This window comes from Amaranthus tricolor, chromosome 8 (genome assembly GCF_026212465.1).
Source record: "Amaranthus tricolor cultivar Red isolate AtriRed21 chromosome 8, ASM2621246v1, whole genome shotgun sequence".
Taxonomy (NCBI): domain Eukaryota; kingdom Viridiplantae; phylum Streptophyta; class Magnoliopsida; order Caryophyllales; family Amaranthaceae; genus Amaranthus; species Amaranthus tricolor.
The window spans coordinates 23,585,692-23,600,327 of NC_080054.1; the positions used below are offsets into that span (position 1 = coordinate 23,585,692).

Below are 14,636 nucleotides of genomic sequence, written 5' to 3' on the forward strand. Positions count from 1 at the left end.
TAAAGTGATTAATTATAACTTTACAGTGATTACTTATAACTTTGAAGTGTTATTTTATATGGTTTCAAATAATAATCTTAAAATAAGCAATTACGACCCTAAAATGTCCATTTATAACTTTGAGGTGGACTGATTGTGTAGACTAGTTGACTTGCTTACTTGATAGAGTAAGGAAGAAATAGATCACTCGTCTTATGGTGAGATGGGTTTCTTACAAGACTTGTTATATATAATGTATTTCATATTCTCTTTTATTAATTATCTGCCTTGATTTACCTAATTGTATTAATTTTGATTAGTCATGGTTATTTTAGATAGTACATTAATTTGAACTTAATAGTTCCACCCTTTGTTTTATTGACTGTGATATGTAAATTTCGACCATGACTAAACTTAAAATGCAAATTTAAATTAGGAAAAATTACCGTAAATAATACAACATTTTGTTAATTTTCCTACAATAATATCAATTATTGATTAACCATGAATAATACCAACTTAGGGGAATTTTTTTCCTAGAATAATACCAACTGTAGTTTATTAACTAATTTACTAAATTTTTTTGTCATATAATCTTCTATAGTTTGATTTTTAACATGTTAGGTATATTCTAGGAAAACACCCCTAAAGTTGGTACTCCTTCATGGTTAATTAAAAGTTAATACTTATTATAGAAAATAAGCAAAAAGTTGTATTATTCCTGATAATTTTTCCCTTAAATTAAATATCAATAAGAAAACACTACATTAATTTTAATTTAATAAAAACAGTTAAGCTTCTCGCTAGCAATTGGAGTTGACAAATGACTAAATTAAATTGACATTTTAATATCATAAATTAATTTTTCACTTTGAGTTGAGCTCACACAACTCAAGCTTGACGATCTGAAATATTTTGCACTCTGTCTTAACTCATTTATAGCGAAAGTGCACTATATCTAATAGGACTTCTTAACTTTGATGGATTTGGAGTAGATTAGAGACTTTCTATATGCAATGTGAGAAATGACTTAATTTTTTTTATAAATGGTGAGAATTAAACCTCTATTACAAAGGTGAAAGGATACTATTAGGCTAAACCAAGATTCTCCAAGCATAATCTTAAAATTCAGACAACTTTTGTCAATATTTTAAATATAGATTAAGTGTTATTTTTAATTTAAAATTAGTCATGTCAAACAGATCAGATCAAATTCCACTAAATTCGAGTCATCTTTTTATGTCCTGGTGCGATTGGCAGATTCAAGTATAAAGTATGATAATGTCATAATGAAAGTTAAGATTTGAAACTCAATAATCAAGATGCTTCATCACAGGACTTCCCAATCTGTACATGGTTGCTTCTGTCTTACTGATGGCAATTTAAGATAACACTATTCAAGATAACACTATTCAATTCACTATACAACAATTTGTCGTTGAATAAGTGTTCGAGATCAAGTTTGACATACAAATTCGTACATGCTGGAACTGGTATAACTTAACTTGCATTGTTGATGCCTCATTGGTGCATAGCATACCAGAAACGTGCTGATCGATACTTAACTTGCATTGTTGATGCCTCATTGGTGCATAGCATACCAGAAACGTGCTGATCGATACTTCCATTAGCGCGTAAAAATCTGTAAAACAAACCTTACCATTCAAAATATGTGCACAAACTTTTGCCAATGGTGGAGATAAGGGCCTAAGTCGTCGATCCAAAGTAGATGCACACGATTGACAGTAAAACAGAAAGAAAAAAAAAATACAAATATTACTCCCTCATATTCTAATCAAATGCACCATGGGGGAAGATTCACATGGATCACATAGGAAAAGTGAGCAAGGGAAACAACGATAATTTAATGACAATTGTATAAATAGTTAAATCCAATAAGGGCATAAGTAAGGGAAAAAGGTTACTATATAAGGAAATGATACATTTCATGTGAATATGCCAAAAGAGGAAATGTGATATTAGAATTAGCTATTATTATGCTGGTATTTCCTTAGGCGAATGTGAGACATCTTTTGGTGGGTGAGGTAAGTCCTTAGGAGGGTGAGAGCTTCTCCTTCGCAAGAGGTCGCTAAATTTCCTATACAGAGCTTTCCTCGGCCCATGAGAGGTCCTATCATGGCTATCGATCTCCAAATCATCATAATGTGCATCCTCATCAAAATGATCTAAATTCAGATTGTCTTCACTGCTGCAAGCTGATGAAGTTCTTTGATGGAATGATGCAATATCCTTCACCGGGGAATCTACAACGTCGAAAATGGAACCGCCCAGCACATCATCCTCCTCGAAATCTGCATCAAAATCCTTGCTCGACCTGCACGTCATACCAGGGATCGAAGGCCAAAGATGGTTCAGATCGAAACTAAATGTGTTACTCAATCTGCGGCCTTCTTTATGTTCCTTGTCTGTGTTTTCGGCTGCAATTTCTTTTTTCGCTATCTTTTTAAGCTCTTTGCTATCCCTCTCCTTTTTATGATCTTTGTTCTCTTTCTCCTTTTTATGCTCTTTGTTTTCCTTCTCGTGTCTTGCAACCTCCTTTTTAGACCCTAACGAAATTACCCGTTTCAATTCTTTAATGCTTTCATTCGCCTCAGCTTCATTGATCCGAAGGCGCTCAGTTTCCTGTGCAAGGGTAACAAGGGCTTTATCCTTCTCTATAAGAGAGTCCTTCAAATAAGAATTCTCGGTTTTAGCAAGATTAGCAGCCTCTTTAGCCACATTTGCTTCATTCAAAGCTTGCTTAAGTATATCTCTCAACTTCTTATTCTCATCCTTCGCCTTTTCACTCATCTCTTCGGCCTCTTTCAAAGACGCATCCATTTTCGTGTATTTTTTATGGGCAATACTTTTCTCCTCCTCGGTTTTCTTTATGCAATTGACAAATTGAACTTCTTTGTCATTGAAGGCTAAAAGAGATTCTTCTGCCTCTAATCTTAATCTATTAACTGTATTTTTCAGCCGATCATTCTCTATTTTCGATTCTTTCAAGAGTGCTTCATAATTCTCTTCATTGCTCTTCACCATCTTTTTCAAAATGCTTGCTTCTTCCTTCACCGCTTCAAGATGTTGCTCGGTAGATATAAGCTTCTCCTTAGCCTGGTTGGATTCCGCGGCAACTTCTTTCAAAGCTACCGCGAGTTCATCCATGGCTTTCTTGCTTGTGACTTCTGATTCCATAGCCCGTTTCAGCTCATTCTTTAGAATATCAATCTCATCCAACAAATTTTCCGTCTCTAAAGATCCAGATCTACGTCTCTCAGTAGCACAAGAGGCATTTTTGTTCAACACCGACACTTCATTCATAAGTCTCTCCCTCTCTTCCATTGCTTCTTTATCTTTCCTTTCGCTTTCCTCCACCAGTTTTTGCATTTTCTCTTCCAGTAAAGAGATTTGAAGTTTCAATTTCTTTAACAAAATCGACGATTCCTCAATCTGACTTGTTTGACGCGCAAATGATTCAGACAACGTCGCTTCAGAATCCTTCCTTTTCCGAATTTCATCCTCCAATTCTTCCACCTTCTTTCTGCTATCGTCAGATAACGAGTCCTTCTCTTTCAACTTCAATTCAAGCTGTTTCAGATTATCGAGTTCAGATTTCAGGGATTCGATGGCCATGTCCTTGTCCCGCAGTTCTGTTTCTGCATTTCGAAGCGATTTCTTCAAATCGTCTAACTCGAAACTGCTTATCCGGCTTTTGATTTCTTTTATCTCATTAAGAGCATGGTTTTTCTCCCTCTCGGTTGAACCCAATTGTGCTTTCACCTCATTGAGCTCCTCCATGATATTTTCATGACTCATTTGTTGCATTTCTTGACTGCTGAAAAAATTTTCTCTAAAAAGATTGGGTAAGAATCAGCTTTCTCCAAAAATATATAATAATACAGCTAATCTTAAAAGGGAATAATATTCTCCATGCAGATAAATGAATATCATACCTGCAAAGATTGACCACTTTTAGTTTCCTCGAAAGTTTGGCATATTTAAAGTCTTGATCAATTGAAAAAATAAATTTAAAATATAAAAAACTTTATGCAGGGGAAAATATGCAATAATGATAATGAAAATGCAAAATCAGCCCCAATAATCTTTAATTACAATGAATATAGCCTAATTAAAAAGAATAAACCCCACCAATTGTAATATGAATCTTCTATTTAAGTATAATTTTTTTTTTCCTTTTAAAATTTCAATTTTTTTGGTTTTTTTGTATAAAAAATTTATTTTGGGGTTTCAAGTCCTCCTTGAGAGGAGAATCAGATTAGTCAAAAGAGAAGGATAGAGAAAACAGGATATATATTTAACAACGTCACAATCTTAAAATTAGGAAAAATCAATGGTAATATGAATCTTCTATATTTAGTAAATAAGTTAAGGGGAAGAGAACAAACTTGGGAGGACTTTCAATATTGAAAATTGCTTAACAAAGAAGAAAATATTTTTCACTTCTAGCCATTCAAATAATTACCAAACCTGGTGCCGATGCAAATAATAATACAAAATTTGGCTTTTTTGGTTATGCATGTGTAGTAATATTTAAACACTACTCCTCCGTCTCTAACGTACCAATTTCTATAAAACATATGAGTAACACTTAAGAACATATATATTTAAAGCCTAAACAACAATGTTCGTTTTCTCCGAAAAAGAAAGAATATGTGTGTTATGTGTACTGAAAGTATTATATCTACCTAATTAATAATAATGAAATATAATTATACTATGTACTTGAGCTGTTGGAGAGGCCTAATGAGAGCGGAAGTGAAGCTTAAATTTGCCAAGAATAATCTTGAAGGTATACTAATTAAACAAGGTTATTTGTAAGTATTAAGGCGTTTAACATGAGAAAAACTAATCAAAACATTAACATTATGATTTGAGTTAGTTCACCATTGTTGAGGCTACATCCACCATCCTAGGGTAGTATATTCATTATGCGTTTAAAGGATATAAGAGTTAAAAGCTCAATATAACTTGAAAGAATTACATCAATAGAGGTACATGAGTGTTTGCAAGAAAGCTAAACATGAGTAGAGAATTACAAGTATGATAAGGATAGGATATGGGAGGCTCAAGCATATTGCTTGGTTCTACACTGATGTACAAAGGAGTGCTCTACCTAAATAGCCCAAGGTAGGGTTAGAATATATTCCGACAACAATGCCATAGTAGACGAACACGGGTTGATGGATCAACATGCTCGTTCGAGCACTATACCAGCTCGTCCGAGCAGTCAGGCTCTGGTGTCTACATCCTTCAACACTTGCTCTTACGCATACTCATGGTCCCCCCTTACTTTAAAAGACATCTTCCAGCTGTAGCTAATGTACTATTATCCTTGCTCATCAAGCATTAATCAGTGCACATGACCAAGGTCTAGCAACAACTAGAATTGATATAAGCTAAATAATATCATGAATAGACAAAGATTCAAAGAGGCAACCATGACATTTTTTAATCTCTGTCATTAAGAGTACCAGAATACATGAATCAGATTGTATAGAATTGACATTAGCTAGATTAGAAAATCATGTAAAATGCATATGTTGAATATTTTACCAATATGCAAAATGCAAAATGAAAAATGCAAATCAGCGTCATAGACTACTGGCAATTTGAAAAATAAATCTGTCTGGTGATTGTTGATTGTGATGTCATGAGCTGTTTGACCTGTTTAAGTTGTATTTGTATTTGCATTCCCACAAAAATCAGAATTTCAGGTTCTTAATGTCATGAATATGATTATATTCATGGGCAACAACAAACTGCTAAATGTAAGAAATAAAAATTCATGAAACTTGGAAAGAATATAACATGAATTATTAATGTTCAAGACACTTAGATTAGACTAGGATGAACCATTAAATAGAAATCTGTAACAGGGCTTACCTGATCAAGTTCATAGCCCGCAGAAGGACAGACCGCAGTGCTGTTATAAAGCCGACATGGAGACAAAGCAGATGTGATAATTAGAGTAATTTGCTAGTCACTGAGCTGAATATCGTTATCTAGACAGTTTTCCATCAAGATCAAGCATTTTGATCTAGTTAGAAACTTCGAACCTAAATGGGTTTTGAAAGACCGAAGAATCCAGATGAGAACCCTTTAGGGAGACGACCATTCATAATCCACTAGGTTTTAGCCATTAAATTCTCCACAGCTCTGAACCGAAGAATCCAGATGAGAGCCTTTCAGTGAGACCATGCTATTCAATTTTGAGATGATCACAGGTCGGGGGTCCCAGCTATAGAGGACCAGTTGAATCAAGGCGATCAACCACTTCGTATACAACATTTCTCTTTGAGTCGCACAATAACCAGAACTTGTCTCGTGGTTGCAGCAATAGATATCTCAGCTGCTGATAGCAAAGCTCTCGAAATCCCTTATCCTCATATGCATAGAACATCCAGAAATGCTAACAATCTATTTCATATTATTATCCAAGAACAAGAAATGCTTACAATCTATTCAAAGCATCTTCAGCAGTCACCATATGCAACCTGATTTGCTTTAGCTGTGAATATATTTCATCAATCTCTGGATGAGACACAGCCCAACCCTCAAAAACATGCACTTGATCACCAATTTCTATCCAACTATATGCATTATGCTTCTTAACACCCTTTTCCTTCATTAAGCACCTTACCTTGGTAACCTCCTTCCACATACCAAGTCCAGCATATATGTTTGATAACATTATATAAGCCCCGGAAAAGTTGGGATCCAAATCCAATAATTTTTTTGCTGCCAATTCTCCAAATTCTACATTCAAGTTAACAAGGCAAGCTGCAAGAAGAGCTCCCCAGATATCACAACCTGCTTCAAATGGCATTTCTTGAATCGTTTCGTATGCTTTCTCCAATTGGCCACTTCTACATAATATATCAACCAAACAGGCATGATGCTGATAACAAGGGTGAATTCCATAGTCTTTCGTCATTGCATCAAACAAAGCCATACTTTCGTTAACCCTACCAGTGTGACCACAAGATGACAACATACAAAGAAATGTTATTGAATCAGGAGTGATACCACTCGCACACATATCATTGAATAGTACACTCACTTTCTCACATAGACCATGTTGTGCTAAGCCGCTAAAGCGTGAATTCCATGAAACAACATCCGGGCTTTGAATTTCTGCAAAAGCCAACTCTGAATCCATAACACTTCCACACTTGCTATACATAGACAACAAAGCATTGCATACGGATAAGTTTGATTCAAATCCAAACTTCACAATAAGTGAGTGAGTTTGCCGGCCTTCTTTCAAGGAGGACAGAGTGGAACAAGCCGTCAGAAGCGCAACAAAAGTTGTCTTATCGGGTCGAATACCAAGTCTAAGCATCTCTGAAAAAATTTCAAGAGCGTCTACTCCATTCCCACTTTGAGAATAACCTGTAGAGCCAATAATCAGTTCCTGCTCCCAGTATCTAATAAAGCGTTTTCAATTACCAGCATTGCATTACATTGTAAAGGTTTCCCACTAACTGTAAAAAATTGATCATCCAGGACAATGTTGATGTTTGATGACTTGAACTAAGTCTAAATCATGGGAAGAACAAGAGTAGTTGAAAAAGTTTCTGTCAGCAACATTCTATAATCTCTGTCGAGACCAATATTAATCTCAGTCAAGATTACAAATGAGAAAAGACAATAACTTTGAGCCACATTGAGTCTCGGGTGAGACTTGGTTAATCTCGGTCGAGATTAGAGTTCGTGGAAAACAATAACTTTAGGCAAAATTGAGTCTCGGGCGAGACTCAAAGGGACTTCAGTCGAGATTACATTAATCTCGGCCGAGATTAGGCAGCACGGCACGTTTTCCACTTCAGATTTCGGCGGTTATGGTTTCTCAAATTTCTTTTGAACCTAATTTCTTTGTAAATGAGGCTTACTAAATAAACCCCTCTAATTAGGTTTAGGGTTATGCATAGAAACACTAGAGAGAAAAGTGAGCCGCCATTCTAAGAGAGAGTTTCTTAGATAATTAGATTCATCTTGTTTTGTAATCTCCATCAATAGTGAAGTTAATCGGCCTATTGCAACCACGGTAATTCTTGGTGCGTTATTTATTTGTCTTAAATCTATATTGCATTTTTTGTTTTGGGTAATTGCTTTCGCTGTCCGCAACAGACAATTCAAATCCAAGTGTCTGATAATATTGATAGACAAAACACTAACATTAACATTGCAGTTGAATAAAAATCAGAGTGCATACCGGTTATAAGAGCATTACAAGCAGCATAATCTTTCGGCCAAATCTGATCAAACAAATTCCTGGCATCCTCCATTTTCCCCTCTTTACAGTAACCAGTAAGCATAGCAGTAGTTGCGACTACTGTTTTATATGGCATCTGCTCAAACAAGTCCCTAGCTTCGGCAAATAACGCATTCTCCACATACCCACTAATCATCACTGTCCAAGTTACACTATTTTTCTGAGAAATTTGATCAAACAAAGCTTTTGCTTCCCGAACCATTCCTTTTCGAAGATACCCATTAATCATAGTCGTGCAAGAGACGACATTCATATATGGCATCTTTTTAAATAGATCAATTGCCTTCTCTATCATACCAAACTTTACAAAGCCTGATATCATTGCATTCCATGAAGCCACATTTCTCCTTGGCATCATGCGAAAATACCGAAATCCCTCATCAATCCTGTCATTCTCAATGCAACCAGCAATCATAGAATTCCAGGACACCTCACTTCTTTCGGGCATTGACTCAAAAAGTTTCTTAGACTCATGAAAAAGCCCATTTTTCCAGTAGCCAGTAAGGAGAGCGTTCCAAGTGACAACATCTCTTGTACGCATTTGATCAAACAGCTGGCGGGCACCCCCCATATTCCCTGCTTTTGAGAATGCAGTGATCTTTGCATTGTAGTCCGAGACATGTTGCGTTGAATAAAGGGTAGATTGGAGAAAGTTGTGAAGATCAACTGCAGTAAAAAGTGCACCCTGAAGATGGAAGCTTGTGCGCAAGTTGAAAAAAGTAATCATTTCATAACTGAAAATGCTTGGAGACTTTCAAGAATCTCAACTCAAGGCTCAATTTTTCTTTTTTTAGTTTGGTTGTTGGAACTACTGGTGGTTGTTTGCGGTAGCTAGTCATAAACAATGGGGAATATTATTTGTCGCCACCATGTTCATTTCATCGCCACCCCCTCTTCTAATGAAATTACGAATTTGCCCCTGAACTTTAAAAATTTACAAATATGCCATTGGAGTTAATAATATTTCATTTTCATTTTTTAAAATTTTTCTTTTATTATTTTTATTTATATTATTATTGTTATTATAATTATTATTATTTTTGTTATTATTATTATTATTAAACCACAATAATAATAATAATACTTATTAATATTATTATTATTATTATAATAACAATAATAATAAAAAAAATTTAAAAAACAAAAATAAAATTTAAAAAAAAAAAAAAAACAGTCGCACAAAATGTTATGATAAGACATACTTTTTTCCTCTCACTGTACTTATTACATGTTACATTTGATTGTTTAAGCAACGTGTTATTTTAATCATTTATATATTGAAAAATATATATTTAAAAATTATAAAAACATAATATTATGAAAGTATGCGATTAGACGATTCAAACAAGATCTCACTTGCCTATATTTTTTCAAACACGTCAGTTACAATATATAAAATAAGCTTGAATGACGAATAGTATCAAAATTCAATATGTAGCGAGTATTTTAGAACGGGAAAGTATGAAAATGTATAGAGTCAATTGGAGATGTTTAACTTATCGACTTATTTAATAAGATTTAGAGGATAAATAAAATATTCAAAAATGAGAAATATCTATTTAATAAAGTAATAAAGATGTCCAAATATTCCGACTATTGAGGAATAAACTGTGAGTCATACTATGAAATTTCGTCAACGAGTGATAGAAATAAGTATGAAATGTATCACCATATCAACAAATCAAGTGGAGGTGTTTATTCGAGTGATCGAGCCGGTTTTAGATGGGTGTCATTCGATTCAGTTATATTTCGGATCGATTATTTTTCGGATGCGTGTTACGGCAGGTCACACTCGAATCAGGTCGGTTAGTCACGGTTCGATTGAAGATCAGTTATTTGAGCTATCGAGTTAGCATCGGTTCGGTGTCGATTGAAGTTCGTGTCGAGTAGTCAATCGGTCTCGGACTGTCATCGGTTAATAATTGGTTCGATTTTACTGGGTAGTGGGTACAGGTTGGGTTCGGGTATTATTTTCCAGTTGAATTCGGCTACGAATTACTAATTACTATAGATCAAGTCAATATCAGATTAAATTGTTAGACATTTTTTAATTGATGATAAGATTCCCTTTATTTAAAGCAAAATAGTTAAAATGCAAATCAGTTAGTGATTATTATTTTGTTACTTTTACTTGTTTGACTGTAAATTAAAATTAAAGTTTTATAATTTTTCATCTAATTTGATTAAAAATAGTTAAATAAACATTGACCATTGATTATTAACTCTAAATATATGAAATCATGTATGTATAAAATTTAATTTATTAAAATTTCTATTACTTTATTAGATTAAGTAATAAGATGATTGAATATGAGTCGATCACACCTCTATGTTAAAAATTGGTTCAGGTTTATAACATTTCGATTAAAAATTCTTTTGGGTTAAGTCAGTTTTAGCCGGATCGAGTTCGATTTTGAACATGATTTGGGTCGGGTATGACTCGGGTCAGTCACTATTATATTCGGGTCATCTCGGTTAACGGTTATACGTCGGTTACAAAAATCGGTCGCAATTCGGATTCGATTTACCAATTTTTAGCCGTAAATTGGTTCGGGTGCAACTTCGGTTCGGATACTGTCAGGTCGATAAACCTAAAAAAAATATTTTCGGATCGATTAACTTTCAATTTGAATTTTCGGGTCAGATCACATAAATCAAGTAGCATTTTTCTTTTGGCAGTTTTAGTTTTTGGAAATTGGAAGTACTATGTTGGTGGTTGCTTGCGGTAGCTAGTCACAAACAACAATGTTACCACTAATTTTTATACTCTTTGTTTCTTGAATAAGTTCTTATTTGTCATTTTAGGGTGTTTAATTGTTTTCATGAAAAATTTTCTTTTTAAGTTATAAATTTTGGATAAAAAAATAGTATGATCTCCATATATCTTCCACCGACTTTATTTTAACATTTTTGTATTTCTTATGATCTTTACATATTTCCCAATAACTTTTTTAAATTTTTTTTATTAGTTGTGGTTCCTACATTTTTTCCACTAATGTTATTTTAATATTTTTTTAATTTTTATGATCCCCATTTTTCCTAGATGAACATTACTTACTCGGAAACTTCATTAAGGAACAAAGGGAGTTATTTGCAAGCACTTATTGACTAATTTTTCAAATTAAAAATTTTTAGAGATAATCTCAACGTCACAAGTAGAAAATATCTAAACATATTTTTTATAAGTTGAGTTGAAAAATCAAAATAATAAAATTCATCACTATTTTATGAAACCAACTTTGATATATTAAAACTTTTTTATGCTAGTTATATATTGTTCATCATCATCATTATACCTAACATCCCGCTCGAGAGGAGGGTCTGGGTGAGAGAAGTTGACGGACAATCCATACCCGTACTCCCTTCACGGGGAAAACTAGAGAAAAGTGGTCGATTTTACCCCCAAACAGAAGAAACCCTGCATAAGAGGATATGAGTGGCAACGTTGTCCTAAGATAACACCTGCTTGCAGAGAAAGACTAGGTCTACATAAAATAACATAACAATAAAATACAAATAAAAGATAAAAGATAGATAAAATAAAGCCATGATGAGAGAAAAAAGAAACAAAAACGGAGTGGGCAAAAAGCTAGTAGACACTAGGTCATGAAGGCAGTTAACGAAACTGATAGTAGTCTAATATATGGATTTGACATCTCCAACTATTCCTATCCCTAGTCAGGTCCGCAGAGAGGGTCAACTCACTCAAATTGTTCTTTATTTGTTCGACCCACATTTTCTTAGGTCTTTCTCGATTTCTCTTACCCACCACTATGATGCTTTCTATCCTTCTAACAAGAGAATCGAGAGTCTTTCTTTGCATATGTCCAAACCATCTTAATTTATTTTTACGCATTTTCTAAGATAAGCAACACCTAACTTCTCCTTGTTCTTAATTCTATTCATAGTTATATATTATTACATGTATTAATTAAACCCAAATAAAATCTTAAAAACTGTTCTTAATTCTATCCATAGTTATATATTATTACATGTATTAAACTCGAATAAAATCTTAAAAACTGATTCATGATTCACAAATCAAGTTGCATTTTTCAAAACCTAATGAAATAATGATTCAATTAAAATTATGATTGTGCAAATTTATGTTGAGTCATACTTATGCTTCTAAATATAACCCATTTTAGAACCAAAACCAAAAAAGTTTTACTTTATAAAATAATACAGCAATAATATGAAAAATCATTCAAGACCCATGTATGACTCAAACTCCATTAAGCATCAACAAATATGAATCTCACTCCAAGTTTTTAACCAACAGTCTAATTTTGAGATAATTCGACTGTTCCTTCAGATATTACAACTGAGCGATAGAGAAGCTCTTTAGATGAATCACATAATGGGAAGAGATAAACAAAAAAATGTACCATTAACTGACATTGTGAATAACGAACGATCAACTGAATATATAAACTACATTAGATGAATGTTCCACACAAAATCAGTATGACATCCCAGAAAGCCAGAAATCAGCAACATAATAACAAAACACCAAATATATAGAGTTCAACTTCTTCTCTGTAACACCACCATCACCATCACCATCACCATCAACCAACACAATCATCCCACAATCTTCATCATACCCAACAAAAACCAACACCTATTCTTGGTCCTGAATTAAACCTAGATCAAACTATAACTATAGTAATAAGTAGAGCAGCAACAACGACATTGCAAAAGAAGCTTGAAAAGGCAAGCTTATGCACGTTCACCCCTGATTCTACGAGCAAGTTGAATGTCCTTGGGCATGATGGTCACACGCTTGGCATGGATGGCGCAGAGGTTAGTATCCTCAAATAGACCCACAAGGTAAGCCTCGGCAGCCTCTTGAAGAGCCAACACAGCATGACTCTGGAAACGAAGATCAGTCTTGAAATCTTGGGCAATCTCACGAACCAATCTCTGGAATGGCAGTTTCCTGATCAAAAGCTCAGTACTCTTCTGGTACTTCCTGATTTCACGAAGTGCCACAGTTCCAGGACGGTAACGATGAGGCTTCTTCACTCCTCCAGTAGTTGGGGCAGATTTACGGGCAGCCTGTTAGATATAACCGATACAAGTTTAGGAATCAAAACGGAACTGAGATTAGCAAATTTAAATTACAAAAGCTTCAATTGGAAAAGAGGAAAACCTTGGTTGCAAGTTGCTTCCTGGGAGCCTTTCCTCCAGTACTCTTACGTGCGGTTTGCTTGGTACGGGCCATCTACAGGTACACCATTCATTAATTAGTTTCATCAAGTATTTTTGAAAACACTTGATCAAGAATAAGTACAGAATCGAAAATCAAGAAATTAATGAAGAAATTTTAAAACATGAGCGAATTAACGATTTTGAAGGCGTTCAATCAATAAAAAAAATATCCAACTCAAATACTTCCTCAATTCTGAAATATTCATACGTAAAAGTTGTTTATCGTTCAAGCTTATTTTATATATTATAGCTAATATATAAGAAAAAAATAGTCAAAATACAATCAAAGTGAGAAATTGTTTAAATGGTCTAATAGCATACTTTTATAATATTATATTTTTTAAACTTATAGATGGATACAGTTCAATATATAAAATAACGCGAAGTATTTTACAAAATGAGTACTAAAAATTAAAAAACTATAGTCAAAAAATTGTAATTTATAGTACATTTAAAAGTACGTGAATAAAAAATTGTCAGCTTTGACGAATAAACATAATCTCTAAAAAAATTATTTCATAAATCAAAAGATTATTAAAGCCCTAAACAATCTAAAAGGATGAAATCAATGGACAACCCCAATTAAATTGAAAAATCAATAGTTACAACTTCAGAAAGAATAAAAAAAATAATCATAAACCCTAAATAAATTTCCAAGGCAAATACAAGTTTTAAAACATTCAAACTCAAAAACTAATTTGCAAACAAAGAAAACCCTAAATTACGATCGATCGATGAGACCAAGAATTTAAAATCAAATAAAAGAAATCAAAATACAAATCGAAAGTAGCAGAAGGAAAATAAAGAAACTGAAGAAGATTGGTTGAAAATCTTTACCTGCGCTAAATTTCTTTGCTTGAATTTGAAACGTTTTTCTCCTCCTTATTTCTCTCTCTTTCTTGGTGAAGACAACTAGCAGAAAACTTTATTATTGTTGGAGGTGAAGTATTTTATATAGGAGATGGAGCCGACTAATTATGTTTAATCGGACGGCTTGTATTGTGATCCGTGTGCTTTAACAGTTAACTGATCAACGGTATGAAATAGGTATAGTTGTGTTTTCTAAGAAGAAGTGAACGGATGAGATTTGTGATGTGTGTTTGAGTCGGATTGAACAAGATTTATCTTTACACATTTTGCACGT

The 14,636-nt window shown here is 33.8% G+C and overlaps 3 protein-coding genes across 8 annotated transcripts; all 3 read right to left on the reverse strand.

Moving 5' to 3' along the window:
- Positions 1-1,325: 1,325 nt before the first annotated feature.
- Positions 1,326-6,028, reverse strand: LOC130820464 (putative WEB family protein At1g65010, chloroplastic). Of its 6 annotated transcripts, none has more exons than XM_057685851.1 (3): positions 5,887-6,014; positions 3,936-5,458; positions 1,326-3,832 (listed from the first exon to the last, which is right to left on the reverse strand). In XM_057685851.1, the coding sequence occupies exon 3, from the start codon at positions 3,805-3,807 to the stop codon at positions 1,975-1,977; it is 1,833 nt and encodes a 610-aa protein (XP_057541834.1). In that variant the 5' UTR covers positions 3,808-3,832; positions 3,936-5,458; positions 5,887-6,014; the 3' UTR covers positions 1,326-1,974. The 6 variants fall into 6 exon arrangements, with proteins under 6 accessions (XP_057541834.1, XP_057541835.1, XP_057541831.1 ...); XM_057685852.1 differs by having other exon boundaries at positions 3,936-5,326; positions 5,887-6,008; XM_057685848.1 differs by lacking the exon at positions 3,936-5,458 and having other exon boundaries at positions 1,326-3,817; positions 5,887-6,028.
- LOC130820466 (pentatricopeptide repeat-containing protein At4g02750-like) lies at positions 5,887-9,097 on the reverse strand. The gene is made up of 2 exons (XM_057685854.1): positions 8,219-9,097; positions 5,887-7,395 (listed from the first exon to the last, which is right to left on the reverse strand). The coding sequence occupies exons 1-2, from the start codon at positions 9,003-9,005 to the stop codon at positions 6,455-6,457; spliced, it is 1,728 nt and encodes a 575-aa protein (XP_057541837.1). The 5' UTR covers positions 9,006-9,097; the 3' UTR covers positions 5,887-6,454.
- A 3,588-nt stretch (positions 9,098-12,685) lies between these two features.
- LOC130820468 (histone H3.3) lies at positions 12,686-14,560 on the reverse strand. The gene is made up of 3 exons (XM_057685856.1): positions 14,330-14,560; positions 13,434-13,505; positions 12,686-13,339 (listed from the first exon to the last, which is right to left on the reverse strand). Exons 2-3 carry the CDS (start codon positions 13,503-13,505, stop codon positions 13,001-13,003), a joined length of 411 nt encoding a protein of 136 aa, XP_057541839.1. The 5' UTR covers positions 14,330-14,560; the 3' UTR covers positions 12,686-13,000.
- Between the last annotated feature and the right edge of the window lie 76 nt (positions 14,561-14,636).